General features: G+C 34.8%; 1 protein-coding gene across 2 annotated transcripts in view; it reads left to right on the forward strand.

Annotated features, from left to right (window-relative positions):
* PDS5A (PDS5 cohesin associated factor A) overlaps positions 1-21,321 on the forward strand; it is a 92,929-nt gene that overhangs the window by 55,023 nt on the left and 16,585 nt on the right. For both annotated transcript variants that reach the window (XM_087827754.1, XM_087827757.1), the window contains exons 17-28: positions 1,155-1,270; positions 4,065-4,170; positions 6,609-6,769; positions 9,624-9,747; positions 10,553-10,711; positions 13,416-13,484; positions 14,629-14,765; positions 17,628-17,751; positions 17,894-18,098; positions 18,597-18,711; positions 20,397-20,529; positions 21,077-21,196. In XM_087827754.1, the coding sequence (XP_087683880.1) occupies positions 1,155-1,270; positions 4,065-4,170; positions 6,609-6,769; positions 9,624-9,747; positions 10,553-10,711; positions 13,416-13,484; positions 14,629-14,765; positions 17,628-17,751; positions 17,894-18,098; positions 18,597-18,711; positions 20,397-20,529; positions 21,077-21,196 (1,569 nt within the window). The remainder of the gene's footprint in view (positions 1-1,154; positions 1,271-4,064; positions 4,171-6,608; positions 6,770-9,623; positions 9,748-10,552; positions 10,712-13,415; positions 13,485-14,628; positions 14,766-17,627; positions 17,752-17,893; positions 18,099-18,596; positions 18,712-20,396; positions 20,530-21,076; positions 21,197-21,321) is intronic.

Consider the following 21,321-nt stretch of genomic DNA (forward strand, 5'->3'; position numbering starts at 1 on the left):
TTGCAACAACATGGATGGACCTAGCGGGTATTATGATAAGTGAAATAAGTCAGAAAAGACAAATACTGTATCATTTCACTTGTATGTAGAATCTAAAAAACTAAACAAATGAACAAACAAAACAAAATAGACTCAGAGATACAGAGAACAAACTGATAGTTGCCAGAGGGTTGGGGTGGTGGGCAGATGGGCAAAAAGGTAAAGGGGATTATGAGGTACAAACTTAAAACATAAGGCATGGAGATGTAAAGTACAGCATAGGGAATATAGTCAATAATATCACAATAACTGTACAGTGACAGATGATTACTAGACTTTTCAGGGTGATCACTTAAGGTATATAAATGTCAAATCACTGTGTTATACACCTGAAACTAATACAATATTGCATGTTAACTATACTTTAAAAGAGGTTTGTATTTAGAAAAAGCTTATAAATAGAAGGACTATTTGTTATTGCTTTATAGTTTGAAAGCACTTTAATATGCATTATCTTGTCAGCTAAAATTTACATTTACTCATTAGAGATACTCAGTTAAAAGCCTTGTTGTTAAATTTCTTTCCCCAGTGCCCAGCATATTGTAACTTTGACCTTGTCTTTAGGGAATTCAGCCTCTATTATCAGTAAGTCCTATATTCTTTAGGCCCTTCCAGCAATATCTTTCTTTGTAGGATCTATTTGATGTAATGCCACCATATTCAAACTCAGCTATGTTCTTCCAGAAATGAAAATCTTTATAAATATGTATACACTTATGAATCTATCTCTTAAAAAAAATTACTGAAATAAAACACATTATTCTGTCAAATTATGAAATAAACCAATAAAACATATCTATGATAGTATGCATTGTTTTTTCAAAAGTAGAGCATTAAAAATTATTTATTAAACTATAATTTAATGGGAGAAATATGAGACAAAGGCATAAATCACACCATGTTATCTCCTTTTCATTGTCCACATTCCAGATTTTGCAGTGATTGCCTAAGGAGTGTATAATTTTAGTAAGAGTCTAAAGCAGAAGCTTGTTTTGTTGTTTTTTTTAACTTCTGCTAGTTCTTAATCTTTAAATGCTTTTGATGCCTACAATATATTTACTTCGAAAAACCTGAAAGTGAATCATACTTACTGTAAAACTCTTTCCTTTTTATAGAGAGAAATAGCTCGGAAACTTGCAAATCCTAAGCAGCCAACAAATCCTTTTTTAGAGATGGTCAAATTTCTGTTGGAAAGAATTGCACCTGTGCATATTGATTCAGAAGCCATAAGGTAAGCTAGGAAATACATTTACTCGAAAATAAAATATAATCTGAAACTACAGTGTTATAAATTTAAATTCTTGGTCCCTAAGTGGACCTAAAATGGTTCCCTGTATACCTTTCTAATAGAAGCATACGTCATTCAAGTTGAAAGAAGGGCCTGTTCATTTTCCAGTCTTTGGCTTACTTCAGTGCTTTTTTATTTTTTTAGAGTTCTTGTGTTTATTTGTGCTCATTAAAGAAAACCTAGAACATAAGAACAGAGAAGAAAATTTAAATCTATAGACTATCAATCATCCTTTGAGTTTTCTTTTTCTTTTTTTTTTTAAGGAATGAAATCTTGCCCTAGCTGGTTTGGCTCAGTGGTTAGAGCATTGCCTGGCGGACTGAAGGGTCCCAGGTTCAATTCTGGCCAAGGGCACGTACCTTGGTTGCAGGCTCCATCCCTGAACCTGGTCGGGGCGCATGCAGGAGGCAACCAATCGATGTGTCCCTCTCACATCGATGTTTCTCTCTCTCCCTCTCTCCCCCTTCCACTCTCTCTGAAAAGCAATGGGAAAAGTATCCATGGGTGAGGATAAGAAAATAAAATGTTTTTAAAGTGGAAACTCAGGCTAGAGTTCCAAAGAGGGACTTAAAGGTAGAGAGGGTGAAATGCCACCCATAAGTAAAATAGCATCCATTAGACTTAGAAAAAGGAAAAGCATCACAATAGCCAGAACAGTTTCTTTCTGGTAGCAAGGACAAATCCAGATTACTGTTGATTAAGAAGGGCATGGATCCTGCCCTGTGTGGTTCAGGCCATTCAGCATCGTCTCATGCACCAAAAGGTCTCCAGCTCACTTGCCAGTGAGGGCACGTCCCCAGTTTGCAGGTTTGATCCCAGGTTGAGGCGTGTGCTGGAGACAACCAATCAATGTTTCTCCCTCACACTCTCTGAAAAGCAGTGGAGGTGAGGATAAAAAAAATTTCTCAGTACTAGATACTTGCCTGTAAGAAAGTACAGACTGCCATAAAGACTTTGTGGCAGGTTTTTATATCTTTAAACTAGAAATACCCTGAAGCCTTTCAGTTAGTTGGATAAACATAGTGTGATAGATCTATACAATGGAATACTTCTCAACAGTAGAAAGGAACAAACTACCGATTCTGCCAATACCAGTGGAGGAATTACAAAGCCATTATGTCACATAAAAGATGTGTGACACAAAATATATAAAATTCTAGAAAAGATAAAATTAATAGCAAGAGAAAGTACATCAGTGATTTTCAGCTTGGGTGAAGGGGATTAACCACAGAAGGGACATAAGGCCATTTTTTCTGGCTGTAATAAAAAAGATTAATTGGTAAGAATGTGAAAAAATTAGAAGCCTTGTATATTGCTAGTGGGAATGTAAAATCATGGGCTAGTTTGGAAAACTGTTTGGCAGTTCCTCAAAAAGTTAAACATAGAGTTACCATATGACCTAGCAATTCCACTCTTAAATATATGCCCAAGAGAATTGTAGATAATATATCTATACAGAATCTGTATATGAATGTTTATAGCAACATTACCATAATAGCCACACAGCAATAATAACCCAAATGTCCATCAACTGATGAATGGATAGATTGTCTTATATACATATACTGGAACATTATTCAGAATTAAAATGAGTGAAGCACGGATACATGCTACAACGTGGGTGAACTTTGAGAATGGGGTAAAATCTAAAATTAGATCACGGTAATGATTGTACAACCCTTGAATATACTAAAAACCATTGAGTTACACATTTTAAATAGGTGAATTGTATGGTATATAAATTTCTTTTCAAGCTAATGTTTATTCACATATCCAATTTGTTTTATAAAAAATGCGTTTATTAATTTGATACTGAAGTTTTTAAATTTTTGTGATGTTAAAGGGGTAATGAAAGTACTAAAAGTGTTTTAAATTTTAACATCTGTGCATTATATATATACTTGTACTTAAACTTTTTTCTTAATAATTTTATTAAAATGTGTAATACGAAAGGGGAAAAATTTTAACCTAAAACTTTTCTGATTAGCTTCCATTTTTTGAATATTGACTATGTACTAGACCATTTGCTGTAATGATTTACTGTTCTCAAAAGAAGGTAGTACTTTTTTCAGTTTACTGATAAGGAAACAGTCTCAAAACTAAAAATCACATCTGCTTTTACTTAAAATAGTACCATGTTACTACAGTCTGATTTTTATTGACCAAGTAATACACTTGTGGTGATTAGGTATATTGGAAAAACTAATTCCATGATATTGGACAATTAAATGGCTTTTCATTGGTGAATCTGTTTATGAATGTAACATGATGTACCTGATGAATTACTTCTTTGCAGACATCTCTAGAATGGAATTACTCATTCAGCAAATTACTTACCAGTGATTAATTGAATGCCTTTGCCCATGTATTTGTTTGTTGCTTTGAGTGAATTATCTTTTGTCCATTTAGCAGCTGTTTTCTAAAAATTGTAAATGATCTCTTTATATATGAAAATTAATATTAAATTGCTTATACTTACATTTCTAACGTGTGTCATTTAATTTTAGTTTTGTTGTTTTTCAGTAGAGTTATTACACATTGAGTTCAAGGGTGGAGGGTAATAAACTGAAAATAAGCTCAAAGTAGAGAGCAAAATTTAAAAAGTTACAAAGTAACTTTTCCTCCCAGGAACAGATTTTAATCTGATGTTTAGATTCTGTGTATGTCCTGCCACAGTACAATTAGGACATTTACTAATCTAGTGGTGTTACTAATTTAGATTTTCTTGTATTAATAGTGCACTGGTAAAACTGATGAACAAATCAATAGAGGGGACAGCAGATGATGAAGAGGAGGGTGTAAGTCCAGATACAGCTATTCGTTCAGGACTTGAACTTCTTAAGGTATTTTTGAAACAATTTTGTCTCCAGGCATTTCAGTAATCACAATTTTTTTATTATTAAAAATTTTTAATGTTGATATTATTGCAGACTTCCCCCACCCCACCCTACCCTCTTTGCCCATCTCCACCTACCCCCATCTCACCCCTCTTTTAATCTTCACCACACCATTTTCCATGTTCATGGGATCTGCATATATATGTTCTTTGGCTGATCCCTTCAACTTCTTTATCCAGTCACCCCCACCCAACTCCCCTCTGGCTCCTGCCTTTCTGTCCCATGTATCCATGCTTCTGGTTCCATTTTGTTCATCTCAGTTTATTTTGTTCATTAGGCTCCACAAGGAATCACAATTTGAATGTTGTTAAGGATTTGCAAGAGTCAGGCTTTATTTCATTGAAAACTATTCAAAAGATTTAAAACTTTGGTAGAGGTAATATTTTATGAAAATAATATATGGTTTTACATTATAATAATGTAATTATTTTACATTATAAAATAACATTTTTGGGTTTCTGCTTTTTCATTCATCATTTGCATGTCTGCTGTGCTTTTAACAGTATGTGTTAAATTATCTAGTACCTTTTTAAAAACCTGCATCTGGGGTAGTAGGACGCTCACAGGAATATTACATGACAGCATCTGTCTGATCAAGGAATTTTTAAACAATTGGTAATTGTAATTGATGCCAAATATTCAGAGAATTGAGCAACTAGTAAGAGGTCAGTCAAGACTTTGTAGAAAATATATAACTTAATCTAGGGGGAAAACAGCATCATCAAAGAGAATAAAATTTGGCGTATTTTAGGGATAATTAGGAATCTAGCCTTCCTAGGGAAAAGGATTGCTCTGAGGAATAATGGGGGACGAGGTTGGTTCCAGACTGTGGCGTGCCATTGGGGCAGAAAGTTATTATTAAGGCTTTGTAACCTTGCTTTTAATATGATAACAGTGTTTGATAGAGCTTTTATTGGATGAAGTAAAGAGAAGAAATGGAAGGAAATGACATTTTTAGACCACTACAGCATATAAACTAAGGGAGAAGAGACAAACCAGTGCAATGGGCATTAGAAAAGAGGGTTGTATTGGAATGGTCTTAAATATTATTCATGGAAATAATTGATATGCTGTTTCATGAGAAATACCTTAATTATATTTTTAATAATAGGGTTATGTTTTTAAATAGTTTTAAGAGTGAAATCATCTTTAAAATAAACATTTTGCCCGGCCGTGCATGGCTCAGTGGTTGAGCGTCGACCTAGGATCCAGGTGATCGGGATTCGATTCCCAGTCAGGGCACATGCCCGGATTTCGGGCTCGAACCCCAGCAGGGGGCGTGCAGGAGGCAGCCAATCAGTGACTCATCATTGATGTTTCTATCTCTCTCTCTCCCTCTCCGTTCCTCTCTCTGAAATCAATAAAGATATATTTTAAAATAAACATTTTTTAAAACTTTTTTAAAAATTCATTCTTTTAGAGAGAGAGGAAAGAAGGTGAGAGAGAGAGAGAGAAACATCCATGTGAGAGTGAAACATTGATCCACTGCCTCCTGCACACCCCCTACCAGGAATCGAGCCCATTACCTGGGCATGTGCCCTGACTGGGAATCAAACCAGCAACCTTTTGGTGCATGGGATGACACCCAAAGATTAACATTTTTAATAGGTTGTTTGATTTGGTTTTTTACATTTGATTCTCCATTTTTAAAGTAATTAAAACCTCATAACTAAATATTATCACTGTAAAACTCACCAAATGGGACAGTCTCCACTTAATTACTCATTAAATAAATGATTATCGCATAAGTTACTGAAGACTATATATTCCACTCCCTCTTCTCCCTGCCTCTCAACTTTAACCCTTATTTCCAATATTATGCTAACTAAATTGTTTTCACTTCATGGAAGGTAAACTTTGTAGACATGTGTAACTTGCTATAAATTCCTTAAGGATAGGCTGGGATTTAGGTGATAATAAGTAGAAAATAATTATTTATATGTCTGTAGTCAAGATTAAAAGTTCACAATAATGGCTTCTTTGTTTATAGTTATGATAAGTGAACATTTTGTGATAGATTTCACTTAAAATATTTCCTTATAGAGTGTCTTTTGCTGTGAAATAAAGCTCTGTGTTAGCATTTTGTTCAAATCACAACATCATACACCATAAAAGAGGAGCCACATTTTCTGCATTCCCACTATCAGAATAAACTAAGAGATTAAGAAGAAAATAGGGTAAGGGCTGTATATCAACTGTCTTAAGGAATCTACTTCACAATATTTATGTCAGCGTCTCATTAGCCACACCTAACTACTAGATAGAAATCTTAATTCTGTGTAGCTACCTTATGCAGCCCATATTTTTAAATCATGTTTATAGTTATATTCTTTTAATAGATTAAAACCATTGTCTGTGTTCTAAATCTGTATCTGTTCCTCCAGGTTCTGTCTTTCACACATCCTACCTCGTTCCACTCTGCAGAGACTTATGAGTCCCTGTTACAGTGCCTCCGGATGGAAGATGACAAGGTAGCAGAAGCTGCTATACAAATTTTTAGAAATACAGGCCACAAAATAGAAACAGACCTGCCCCAGATACGATCGTGAGTATATTTTTTCTCATAGTAAACACAAGTTTTCTAAGTGTGGGAGCCGTAGGATCATTGTTTCCCTTTCACATAGGAAGACAGGAGAGAAGAAAGACAACTTTTATTTAGAAGCTGCTTTTCCGTATTCTTTGTTTCATCTTTTCTCTGCCTCATTTCTCCCCTACCATTAGCATATAGGTGGAGGAACAAACTGAAACTTTGTTTATAACAGTATGATTTTAAAATACTAATATTAATCAAGAGTTAGCACAGAATTTAGAATTTGTGATTAATACATTTTCCTAATCTATGTATGTTCACCTTTTTCTCTCCAACTAGTTATAAATTCAATAACTCCTACCTTCATATCCCACCACATAACAGGATAATCAATTAGTGGGCTTAATAAAATATTTTGTTAGTTGCATCGTTGTTGGCAGTGGTGCTTTTATTGTTTTGATCTCTCCCTCTGGATAACCTCCCCTCTCATAAGAATGAAGCACGTTTTGTATTTTCACTTTGGCATCTTAAAGAGGTTTCTTAGGATCAAACTTGTGCTGAGACTATGTTTAAACATCAGATGTGGGAGATATCTTTTGGAGGAAGAATACTATTGCTGATAGGTGTTGAATCAGATGTTCAGAGTATATGCAAATAGTTTTTGTTATATCCAAATCAAACCAGTTTTTCCTCACAGGGTAATCATAGAAAAAGAAGCCTCATGGCTTCTAAGGTTTTTATTAAATTTGTGAACAAATAGTTAAAATTGAGAAATAATTCAATACTTTTGTACATTCTCTTTATTGTCAGTGCTGTACTGGCTAATATGAAAGAATTACCAGTCAGTCCCTGCTCTCAAGGAGTTTATAGTCTAGAGATAAGACTCTTTATATCTGTACATTATAGAAAAAAATCATTGACACAGTAGGATAGTTTCTCGTTTTTCAAAGTAGGAAAATTTGTACTTTTAAAAATATATATATTTTATTGATTACACAGAGAGAGGAAGGGGGGGGAGAAACATCAGTGATGAGTCATTGATCGGCTGCCTCCTACATGCCCCCTACTGGGAATCAAGTCCAAACCCCAAGCATGTGTCCTGACAGTGAATCCAACTGTGACCTCCTGGTTCATAGGTCCACACTCAACCACTGAGCCACTCCGGCTGGGCTATACATTTTTTTAAGGTAAAGGATTTACTCATGAAGGAATTCTGTCCCAAAGGAAGTAGTGGGAAAACGGGTATAGGTGGAATAGTTTACTTCGGACACAAAGAATAAAACCTTTTTCTAAAAGACTAATATGGAAGGAAGGAGAGAATCACTGAAAAACAGAAGCACAGCGCTGTAGACCTCAGTAACAGCCCTGATGGCATCATGGAATTATAGCACACCAGAAAAGCAAGAAGAAAGGTTGAAGTTCACTTATATATTATCACTTCATGAGGCTGAGAAGAATTAATAATGCATTTAACAACAATTGGGACAACACATCTTTCTTTGTTACTTGTATTATTTACAACAACTATTATTCTAGTAAATGAGTTTGTGAAAGAAAAGACTTAAGCACTACTTCATCAAGGAGGCTATTTGGGCATGGAAATCCCTATCTCATAGTTCCAAACCTACATGGAGATAAACATGGCATATTCATATCAAATCAGACCTACACTGACTAGCATATGTTCCCATTTTTTTGTTGTTGAGGTATATGACATGGAGTCTGGGGTATTGCTCTTTAATACCTAGCCTTCCATTATAAGAGGACCCTTTGTTACCACTGTATTTAATACCACTGACCTTATAATCTATAAAATAGGATAATTGCATTAAATGTATGATAAGGTATCTTTCCTTAACTTTTTATTTTGCTTTATAGATTTTTTTTCTCGTTAGAAAAATACATATATGTTCATTGTAAGAAGCTGAAACTTTAAAATTTTAAGGAAAAAAGTCACTATTAACATTTTATATATATCTTTTATGAATGTTTTATCTTTCTACTTGATGTGTATATCTATTTTTTATAGGTTGATATAAACATGCTTCTTTCTCATTCCACTTTTCCCGTATCATCAACATTTAATGCTTTAAGACTGTAATAATGTATTTCCACATTGTCCCATAAAAAGATTGTTTTACTTTGACCTTCATTGTCAGTACAGAAGTGAAGTGCATGGATTTTGGAGCAGAAATGCTTATCTTCAAATTCCAGCTCTACCATTTCTTAGCTCTGTTACCTTAAGAGGCTTTTTGTGCTTTATTTTTTTCATATGTTTATTGACGGTAATAATCCTCTTGGAGTGATTGTGAGGATTAATTCATGTAAAAATACTTAGAATCGTAGTTGGCATAAGTACTCAATAATTGTTAGATGTTTTATTACTCTTCTACCAATATGTATGTGTCTGTCCTTGCATATAGTATAATCACTTCAGCTTTTTAATAAAACTTGGTCTTTTGCTACTTTTTCCCCCCCATGGCTACTTTAAAATAACTGAAGATGATTGTGAAAGGGAAGTGAAAAATTAGTGATATCTACTTAGAAAGTAAATGTAAAAATACAGCATGGGGCAAGTTTGAGATTATAAATTAAGGGTGGTTTGTTTATTTCTCCATATTCACGAGATGGCTTTAAAACAGAAATTGTCCCCTGAAGTAGCCTTTTTCTTGAGGTATTGTATTTCTTGAATTATACTTGGGGACAGAGAAGGAGCTTTATATCTTTCTGTAGAGCTGGTAGTTTTTAAGAGGACTTTTCTACCAGCATACATCCAAATAGTTATGGAAGAGGGCTTAGGAGGCAACCAAAAGAACTACTTGTAGTTTATAGGCTTTTGTTTTTTTTAACTATGATTTATTTTTTACAGGACTTTAATTCCTATTTTACATCAGAAAGCAAAGAGAGGTACTCCACACCAAGCAAAACAGGCTGTTCACTGTATACATGCCATATTCACAAATAAAGAAGTCCAGCTTGCACAGATTTTTGAGGTATATATAATATGTAGGGTGTGTTTATGTTGATTTTTATGGTCTGTGAAGGTAGGGGTTTTTTTTAGTTTTTTATCCCACCCTAGAATATAAATTCCATGGGAGCAGGGACTCTCTCTGTTTTACTCAGCACTATATTCCCAGCCTTTAACTCAGATTATATGTTCAAATACTACATATGGAAGGATTTTTTGTGTGTCTGTATTAGAACATTTTACTTAATTTTAACTTTATTGGCTCAGTCATCCATTTATCCTCAAAAAGTATTAGATGACTTTGAACCACCAAGTTTAAAGTACCTGACACCCTATCTGAAAATTAGTCCTGTTGGCTTTTCCTCATGTATGATTCTTGTCCTGATTCCACTACTAGAAAGGTATTCCTATTATCATAAATTGGATACAATATGAATAGGACCTGGTAACTTCTGATTTTTTATGATTCATGGTCATTTAAAATGTCCCCACAGGATAAAAAATCCACTAACATAACAAACCTGTTGTAAGTGGCTCAAAAATAATGCTGATTTGATGACGCAGAAGTGTTCTTGTTTTCACTTCTACCTTTTGGGCTTTTTTCCCCCTATTATCTATTTTCTGTATTCTTTAGACTTGTTATAACAATTTTAGTAGGTGAAATAAGAATCTAGTATCTAATATGGCTGAAGTTATTTTCGATCATATCATTAGAACAGATTTGTTTGAGCATGAAAAATTCAGAAGGACTTGGGAACATTTACTCTTTCCATAGAATGTCTAGCTATTTACAAAACAAACTAGTAATTTTGACTCTTTTATTTTTATAGCCACTCAGTAGGAGTCTGAATGCTGATGTACCAGAACAACTTATAACTCCATTAGTTTCATTGGGCCACATTTCTATGTTAGCACCAGATCAGTTTGCTTCCCCAATGAAATCTGTAGTAGCAAATTTTATTGTGAAAGATCTGCTAATGAATGACAGGGTAAGTTTCTCATTTAATTAAATTTAGAATCATGAGATTAAGACTACTATCTACATCTTTATCACAGAAACAACATTTCTGCTTCTTTCTATATATAATTCTCTTTCCCTGTTAAATTATTGTATGTTTTCCTCCTTATTTATTTAATTTCCAAATGATATTCGGACTTCCGTTTAGCTGTTACTAGATGTTAATGTTTAAGAAAGAAAAAATGAGAACATGAGATGGATGAATTACGAAGTAAAAAATAGAAGTCAAATGCTATTATCCTAACATTTGAAGGACAATTTACTTGAGTGCCAGAATTTTGTTTCATCAAACATTGTTAAAAATGTAAGTGGAGCCCTGGCTGGTGTGGCTCAGTGGTTAGAATGTCAGCCTGGGCACTGTAGGGTCACAGGTTTGATTCCGGGTGAAGGGCATATACCTGGGTTTCAGGTTTGCTCCCTGCCTCCAGCCAGAGTGCATGCGGGAGGCAGCCATTCAATGTGTCTCTCTCACATCTCTCCCCCTCGCTCTCTTCCTCCCTCTCTCTCTTCCACTCTCTCTGAAAAAACAATGGAAAAAATATCCTTAAGTGAGGATTAACCCGAAAAAAAAATTTTTTAATGTAAGTAGAATTGTATTTGACTAGGATTTTGAAATGTAATTACATTGCACTTTGGCACTAGATTTATGTATTCTATTTTAGTTATTGAATTTTTAAATTGATTTTAGAATGAGAGGAAGGGGGGTGGAGAGAGAGAGAAACATCAATTTGTTATTCCACTTATTTATACCTATATTGGTTGCTGTTTGTATTTGCCCTGAGCAGGATCCAACCTGCAGCCTTGGTGTGTCAGGATGACACTCTAACCAACTGATCTAACCAGCCAGGGCTAAAGAGTTATTTAAGAAAGACAAACCAGTCTTACCTATTGGATCATTGTGGGTGCCTTTCACTTCAGAGCTAACTTCCCCAGTTTACCTCATCCTTCCACATTGTCTGATGTCTTTGAGCCCTCAATATCTGAACTTAGAAAGAAAGATACTTGGCAGTACACTCCCTCCTCCTTTCCCTTGCCCATTTGGATGTAATAGACAAGAATGGAAGAGCATGGCCAAAGTCTCTTTCCTGTTCCACATTTTCATGCTGTTCTTTGCACTATTGCTAGATGTGGCTGGCAACAAATGTGAAATTTAAGGCACCTCTTGACTTAATTGTTTGATGTACCCTAATTTAAGATGGCTCTTTTTTGTGTGATAAATATACATAAAATAAACTTTGCCATTTTTACCATTAAGTGAACAGTTCACCTATGCTATATTCACCCGCGTTCTTGTTCTTTTTGTTGGGTGTTTTTCTTTTTAAAAAAAAACAAGTTTAATAATGTGTATATACCTCCTGTATACATGGGAGATAATCAGGAAAGCCAAGTAACTCTTCCAAAATGGCCCAAGGTACCACCTAAAATATGCACCCACATTGTTGTGTAACCATCACCACTATCTACTTCCAGAACTTTATCATCTCAGACAGAGACTCCGTATTCACTAACCAGTAACTTCCCATTGCCTCCTCCCCCCTAGTCCCTGCTAACTCTGTTCTACTATGAATTTCCCTTTTCTAATACCTCTTACCATACAATATTTGTCCTTTTGTGTCTGGCTTATTTCACTGATTATAATGGTTTCAAGGTTGTGTTACAGTATGTATCAGAACTTTATTTTATGCCAGAATAATAATCCATTGTGTGTGTAGCCTACATGTGATTTATTCATCTGTTGATAGACACTTGGATTATTCTACCTTTTGACTATTGTGAATAATGCTAATATGAACATCTGAGTCCCTGTTTTTAAATCTTTGGGGTATATACCTAGGAGTGGAATTGCTGAGTCACATGGTCATTCTATGTTAAACTTTTTGGTGGATCACCAAGCTGTTTTCCATTGCAGCTCTGCAGTCCCACCAGCAATGCACAAGACTTCCAATTCCAATACATCTTTGCAACACTATTTTCTGGTGTGTTTTTATTAATAGCTATCCTAGTAGGTGGGAAGTATTATCTTGTGGTTTTGATTTATGTTTCCCTAATGATGTTAAGGGGTTTTTTTTTCCATGTGCTTATTGGCCATTTTTATATTTTCTTTGGATATTCAAAGTCCTTTGACCACTTTTAATTGGGTTGTCTGTCGTTGTTGAGTTACAAGAATTCTTTATATTTTTGGAGTATTAAAGCCTTGTCAGATATTTTCTAAATCCAAGATCATGAAAATTTCCCCTTTATCTTCTGAGAGTTTATTAGTTCTTGAATTAGATCTTTGATCCATTTCAAGTTAATTTTTGTATATGATATAAGGTAACAACTTTATTATTTTGCCTGTGGATATGTAGGTTTTCTAGTACCATTTGTTGAAGAGACTCATCTTTCCTTAATAATTGATCTTAGCACTCTTTTTAAAAATCAGTTAACCATATATGTGAGGGTTTACTGGGCTCTCTGTTTCACTTCATTGCTCTAAATGCCTATACGTAATGTCAGTACCAGCCACACTGTCTTGATTCCTGTAGACCTCTAGTAAGCTTCAAAATCAGGAAGTTAGAGTTCTTCTCTAAGCTGTGCTTGGTGACTTCCCTATAGTACTGTATTGTTCAACATGAAAAAAATGAGCAAAGCTTTAAAACTCTTTCTAAAAATTAAATTTGTTCAATTGATTACAGTCAACAGGTGAGAAGAATGGAAAATTATGGTCTCCAGATGAAGAGGTTTCCCCTGAAGTACTAGCAAAGGTAAAGGTCTTGGTCTTGATAATTTTTATGTTGAAATAATGAACATTCATAGATAGCCTTTTTTTCATCTAATAGTTAATCATTTTTAAATGAGGTGCTTTATTTTTAAATCAAAAGTATGTTTCTCAAAAGAAATTGTAGTTGTCATTGAGTTATTTATATATAGATATATGTCTAAATCTTGTGTAAACCTTCCTGCCTGCTAAAACAATTTCTGTGAGGCTGTTTTACTGAGAGATTTTTGCAGACTTGATGCTCAAAAACATCAGGAGGTCTAGCCTCACCACCACTATCTAACTACCTACAAGCATATTAATATTAACTTGTCAAAAACAGATGGCTGTCATCGAATTTCAGTAGATGTGAATTGTACTTCATAAAGCTGATTTTTAAAGTGGTAGTGTTGGGATTTAAAACGACTTCTCCATTATCTTCCTTGATAATCTGTTTCACCTTGTGTAACTTCATAGTCGTCATATATTCCATCAATTCCTTTTTCCAAGTTGTCAATAATATAGTCAGTAATACCTAGATCCTTTAGCTAGTGCTTTCACATATATTGGTAACAATCTTTTGAGTATAAGTCGCCATGTAATTATGACCACAAGTAATTATGGAATCTCCTAGGGTGGTTGTTTTTTTTTAATCAGAATGTTAAGTGAGACTGCATTAGACTTGATGGTTTTGCCAAAATAGCTTTTCAGTACTACAAAAAATATTCCAGTCTATCTAAATAGTTATAGTTACTTTTAATCACTATAATTGGTATAGTTTATTTTAAACAGTACATTTTCAAATAATTTGAAAACATTGGGGAAGTGTGAAAGGCCCAAGTTCAGGAGCCAGACCTTGGGCAAGCTATCTGTCATAATAATGTCTTAGTTTCCTTACTGTGGAAATAATACTTCCCTCATAGAGTTGCTTGGAAAGTAAATAAGTTAATACACGTACAGCCCTAGGAAAAATGCCTGGTGCAGATTAAACAGAATAAATATTAGTCCTTATTGTTATTATTCTACAGACTTGTCTAATAAAACATGTCTGCTGGCAAGGAATCTCACTTATCTAATGAACATAAATTAATGTTCCATTTAATTGGAATTTTTAAGTTGCTTTCTTTTTTTAGCATGTTAATATTTTATAGGTACAGGCAATTAAACTTCTGGTAAGGTGGCTGTTGGGTATGAAAAACAACCAGTCTAAATCTGCCAATTCAACTCTTCGGTTATTATCAGCGATGTTGGTTAGTGAGGGTGACCTGACAGAGCAGAAGAGGATCAGGTGAGATTTTTCTTGCTTTTTAAATTTTTTAGCTCAAAATGTTGGTAGAGCTTACATAGGAATTATTTACCTAATTAATATTGAATGTTGTAATTGTGCTGTGTACTTTGGAATCAGATTTTATATACTCACTTGGGGTTTATATCTCAATAGTGATGGTATATTTTACTTCACTCCTGGAGGCTGAACTCTTCCCAGTAAATTTTTAGACATAATCGCTATAGTAATGTTACAGTTAGCATCAGCATTTGGTTCAGTTAATCATTTGTTGAATTACTGCTCTTTGCAAAACACTGTGAAAAGCATTGTAGCAAAAACAGATAAGATTCAGTTCCTGCCTTCAGGGAACTTACCCTGTAGTATAGTGATTAAAGAAGTGGAATGACTTGGTACCATGAAAGGAATAAAAATTGCAGTGGAGGTTCAAAGAAAGGAGAGTTGCAACCTCCTGGTAGATTGCAGAAGACTGTACAAGGTTCTACAAATGCAAAATAAATGTTTTCAGTTCTACACATTTTTACTTCTTCAAATCTGTGAAATTACCATCTCTTCTATTCTTTTTAAGAGGAAAATAAAAGCCAAAGTTTTTATGATCCTGGCTTATTTCAAATTCTTGATGTACTAGGTTTCTAAAGCACCAACAAAAATAACTAAAGAATTCTACTTGAGATGCATTCCTGCTTTAAAATTGGTGTTTAAGGACAGATTTCATTATTCATTTATGCATACAGTATTTATTGAGTACTCTCATATCAGGTACTGCTATGCTTTTCAAACATGCAAAATTCCCTCCAAGGAATATGCATTCTAGTGGAAGAGATAGGAAATGAGCAATTATAGTAGAGTTGCTGCATGCTTTGATAAACTGAAGAAAACCATGAAAAATTATTTTTAGCATAGAATAAGCCAAGTATAGCTTTGTATGAACAGATTGAAGATTAGAGCTGAGTTAGGAATAATGAGTAGTTTTAAATTTAGGGAAACTGTACAGTGCATGGCAAAGGCTTAATAAAATTACCTCTTACAAATCAATGATAAATAGGCAGGATCTTTAGTGGAGATGAAGACTACGTTGTACCAGTTTACCTTTAAAAATGTTTAATGTCACTAAATACAATTTAAAATTAAGTGATATATCTTGCCTATCAGAATAGCGTGTGTGTGTGTGTGTGTGTGTGTATTTAAAGCAATCATTGTTACATGGGATCAGGGAAATGGGATCCCTCATTACTCCCGTGAGTATATATTGGCACAGTCTTGGCAGGACAGTTTGGCATTTTGTGTCTAGATCCTTAAAAATGTTATCTTTTCACTCTGTTTTTACACTCATGAAATAATAAAAGAGTCATACAAAAAGATACATGGGAGAAAAAAGACACGCAAACGTTCTTTCCAGCTTTTTAATCATTGCAAAAGATAGAGGAATGGTTAATTATGGAACACAAATATCATAAAATATTAGGCAGATCATAATTAGATTTTACATACCTATGGTATAACTTGGGCTGTAGAATCAGAAACTTAACACATTCTACAGTCCTGACTGTGTAACTTTTATCACTTTTCTGAGCCTCAATTTCCTCATCTAATGGAATGAAAATTAAATAAGTTAAAGCCTGTGAAGTGTTTCTCATGCTGCCTGACACAGAGAAGCGCCCAAATAGCAGCTTTTTTTTTTTTTTTAATTCCTAAATCATTGCCTCAGAAGCCATTTAAGGGTTCCTCATTGTTACCGTGCTCACTTTGACAGTCTTGTTATCCAGGAGTGCCATGTTTTCCCCTCTTGTATGCTACATAATAGTCCCTTGTAGATTCAGACCAGATTTCCACATTTCCTACAGCGTTCAAAGCCATGCTGTGTTCCACATAGAAGTTGAAGAAAGAAGATGGTTCTTACATCCCATTCAGTGTCACTTTTTACTATTTAGGTGAAAAGTCCACTGGGCAGAGGGAGGTGGGAGTGCATGGACCTCCCAGGTTCCCTTTTAAAACTTAATGGTGCAAAAGAAAGTCTCCCCCACGGAGATTGGTGCCTGAGATAGACACTGGCTCTCATCTTCATGTCCGTTCCTTTAGATTTTTTTCTTCTTAAGCCTTATCCAAGGATACTTTTTCCATTGATTTTTAGACAGAGAGGAAGGGAGGGAGGGAGGGAGAAAGAGAGAGAACGATATGAGAGAGATACATCGATTGGTTGCCTTCTGCACGCTCCCCAACCAGGGCAAGGGATCAAACCTGCAACCCAGGTCCCCACCAAGGCTCTAACCACTGAGACACATCGGCCAGGGTGGTATCCTTTCCTTCTGGGTATTTGTCTGATACCTCCCCTTTTCTGGTACAAATCAATTTCTAGTTTTTAGCTCCTCATTTCATCAAACATTTCATATGTAGGCTGAAGTGAGATTTCTGTTACATGCTTGTATACATGCATTTGCTTTTAAAAATAGTTGGAAATAGATTTTTAAATTAATGGGTGATTTTTAATTTGAGGTCTGTTTTTTTTAAATCAGATTTTCTACAGAGAATGTGAATTCCTCTTAACATGAGAAATATAGCTCCTAATATTCTTCCTAGAGCTGCATTTATTGTGGTTGTGATTGTAAGCAGAGTTTCTAAGCTGTGATGGAGGATCTAAGCTAGAGCATAATTAAAAATGAAGGCAGATACATTTATTATCAGATAGTCACAATAATTTGAGCCTTTTTACCTGTGTTGAGTCCAAGGATTCAAAGTAGCTTTCCCATATTTGTACATTGTGATTGTAAGTATAAATTATGCTGAAGATCTTAATAAAAAAGGGATCAGGGAATTTTTATGAAAGATAATGGTTATAGGAAATGTTTATTTCTTTTTTGTTTATAGTAAATCTGATATGTCTCGCTTGCGATTAGCTGCTGGTAGTGCCATAATGAAGCTTGCTCAGGAACCTTGTTACCATGAAATTATAACCCCAGAACAGTTTCAGCTCTGTGCACTTGTTATTAATGTAAGTAACGATCTTATTTTTGTCAATTACTTGGCCTTCAAAATTAAATACATTTACTTTCTATGGGTGTAGATCCATTAACTGTATGGATATGTGCACAAAGGGATTGTATTTAAGTATTTTTGTTTTTATGCTGCTGTAGGATGAGTGCTACCAAGTAAGACAGATATTTGCTCAGAAACTGCATAAGGCCCTTGTGAAGTTACTTCTTCCATTGGAGTATATGGCGATTTTTGCCTTGTGTGCCAAAGATCCTGTGAAGGAGAGAAGAGCACATGCACGACAGTGTTTACTAAAAAATATCAGTATACGCAGGGAGTACATTAAACAGAACCCTATGGCTACTGGTAAGTAACTTTGAAAGTTTCTGGTGTGCAAATGTATCTTATCAAGATATCATTGAGGGGGAGTATTTTATATATTTCTGCTGTCGTTTATAATAACACTGGGATTTTTATAGAATGCTATCTTTGTAGTTCTGATGTACTAAAAACTAAAGTTCTGGTTTCTGAGTTCTCTTTATAATGCATAGTACTCTTTGAGGAAACTGCATTTTTCGTATAGGATCAGTAGTATGGCTTGATTAGAACACTTCGCTCAAATGTCAATGAGTAAAAAATTATTCTAGCTTTGCCAGGGACCCTCTGTGTCATCATATTTATTCTTTAGGTTTTATAGCCTTTAAAATAGAAATAAAAGTATTTTAGTATTAGGTTTTATGTTGTCTGTAATGTAGAATAACTGGGTGGGGAGGAATGGAAATGGAAGTGGTTAAAATGCAAAACTAGAGAGGGATTTTATAAAAACTTTTATTACTGTTGTTAATAATAATGCTTTCACTTTAGAGAAATTATTGTCACTGTTGCCTGAATATGTAGTTCCATACATGATTCATCTGCTAGCACATGATCCAGATTTTACAAGATCACAAGATGTTGATCAGCTTCGTGATATTAAAGAGTAAGTCATGCTGATTTTCAAGAATTCTTATTTTTACTTTTTAAAAAATGCTAAATTTTTTTTACTATTCCCATTAGAATAAAAACCTTTTTATAGTATTTTTTTTTTTTTACTGATTGTAGTAATACAGATTTCAGTTAGTTCAGTTTGACAATTTAGAAAGCCATGTAGTAAAAATGGCTCTCCTTTAAACAAACTTTACTTCCAACCGCAAAAGATAATGCCTAAAAATATGTGTGAACACTCAAAATATTTTGTGGTAAGACTATGGCAATACAAAATTAGATTTGTTACACCAGGCACAGATTTGTCTCTAGAAGAAAGGCAAGTAAACAATTACAAAACACTGGTTCCAAAAGTATTCTTGTCCAGCCAGTGTCACTCAGTGGACGAGCATTCACCCATGAAGCAAAAGGTCCCCAGTTCAATTCCCAGTTATGGCACATGCCCAGGTTGCAGACTCCGTCCCTAGTAGAGGGCGTGCAGGAGGCACCCATTTGACATTTCTCTCTCATCAATGCTTCTCTCTCTCTGTCCCTTTCCCTTCATCTCTCTCTAAAATCAATAAAAACATTAAAAAAAAAAAAAAGTAGCCTCGCCAGCATGGTTTAGTGAATTGAGCATCATCCCATGCACCAAGGTCACTGGTTTGATTCCGTCAGGGCACATGTGAGGGTTTCGGGCTTGATCCCCAGTAGAGGGCATGCAGGAGGCAGCCAGTCAATGTGTCTCTCTCATCGATGTTTCTATCTTTCTATTCCTCTCCCTTTGTCTCTCTAAAAATCAATAAAAACATTTTTTTTAAAAGTATCCTTTATGCAAACTAGAATTTTTTTTTTTATTTTTTTGTTAATTCTTACCTGAGGACATATTTTTCCCGTTGCTTTTCGAGAAAGGGAGGGCGGGAGGGAGGGAAACATCGGTGCAAGAGAGAGAGATACATTGACTGGTTGCCTCCTGCACTCACCCCAACCGGGGGTGGGGAGCAAACCCACAACTGAGGTACGTACCCTTGACCAGGAATCAAACCCATGACCCTTAGGTGTGCAGGCCTATGCTCTAACCACTGAGCCACACTGGCCAGGGCTAAACTAGAATTTTGTATATGATGTAGGGTGAAAGAGAGAGATGGCCTACAAATGACTTCCAAGAAACTTGAAAGTGATACTTGCTTTCTTGCCCATTGCTGGCTTTTGCTTTGTACTCTTTTTTTTTTTTTTTAATCCTTACCTGAGGATATGTTTATTGATTTTAGAGAAAGGAAGGGAGAGAGAGAGAGAAACATCAATGCGAGAAACATCGATTGAGTGCCTCTCATACACACCCCAACTGGGGACCCGCAACCTAGGTATGTGCCCTGACCAGGAATCAAACCGTGACCTTTCAGTGTACGAGACAACACTCCAGCCAACTGAGCCATACCAGCCAGTCTTTATGTGCCCCATGAAACTGTCATATTTTCTCATATTAAGCTATGTTTTCATTTTTAATATTTTGGTGATTTAATTTTCCATTTGAATTGAATATTATTAACAGGATGTTTCTGTTAATCATTAGGATTTTCTTTATATTTTACTCTTACTATATTCAAGTAAAGGAACTTTACAAGAATATATTTAATCCATTTAAGCAAAAACATCTACATTTAGTCTCTTTAATAGGTAAATAATATGTTTTCCATTTAGGTGCCTATGGTTCATGCTTGAGGTTTTAATGACAAAGAATGAAAATAATAGCCATGCCTTTATGAAGAAGATGGCAGAGAACATCAAGTTAACAAAAGATGCCCAATCTCCAGATGAATCCAAGACAAATGAGGTAAGATATGTTAGTCCAGTAAGATGTTGTAGGAAAAATTATGGCCCTTGTCCCACTTGTTTTTTCTGACTATTATGTAATACATTAGATTACAGAATGTTTGTACAAATACATATTTATAGTCAGTTTTTGTTGCATTTCATTACAGTTGAATTATTTGAGGACTGTTTATTACTCTGAAAAAGACATTAAAACTTCTATAAGCAAAGGGGTTGAGAACTAATAAAGTTTATAACTATACCATCTTATACACTTTAGTAAGAGTTATAGACAAGTAGATATCCTTTTTGTATGTTTCCTTTGTTTCAGTTCGTTTGTTTGCTGTTTTTAATGCGTACTTGACATTTATGTTAAATTAAAGGGGTATTTTTTGTTTACCAGGAGACTACATAAGAATAAATGTCAAATCCAAATGTGAAATATTCAAAGAATAAATAATAACCACACATCCTTCTTTTGATTCCATTTTATGCATTGGGTAGAATTGGTTCTTGTTTGTTTTGCACTACTGAAAGCTATATATGATCTTTCTTTTTTTCCTCCCTAGAAACTTTATACAGTATGTGATGTGGCTCTGTGTGTCATAAGTAGTAAAAGTGCTTTGTGCAATGCAGATTCACCAAAAGATCCAGTCCTTCCAACGAAATTTTTTACACAACCCGAAAAGGTAATTTTCTTTCCCCTCATTTTTCTACCACACAAACTGATTTAATTTCAGTTACCATCAACCCTAGTGGTAAATACTGGATTGTCTTGACTCTAGAGTTAAAGATAACTCTGTGAGTCATTGAA

The sequence above is a fragment of the Miniopterus natalensis genome, chromosome 1, assembly GCF_054644295.1.
Source record: "Miniopterus natalensis isolate mMinNat1 chromosome 1, mMinNat1.hap1, whole genome shotgun sequence".
Taxonomy (NCBI): Eukaryota; Metazoa; Chordata; class Mammalia; order Chiroptera; family Miniopteridae; genus Miniopterus; species Miniopterus natalensis.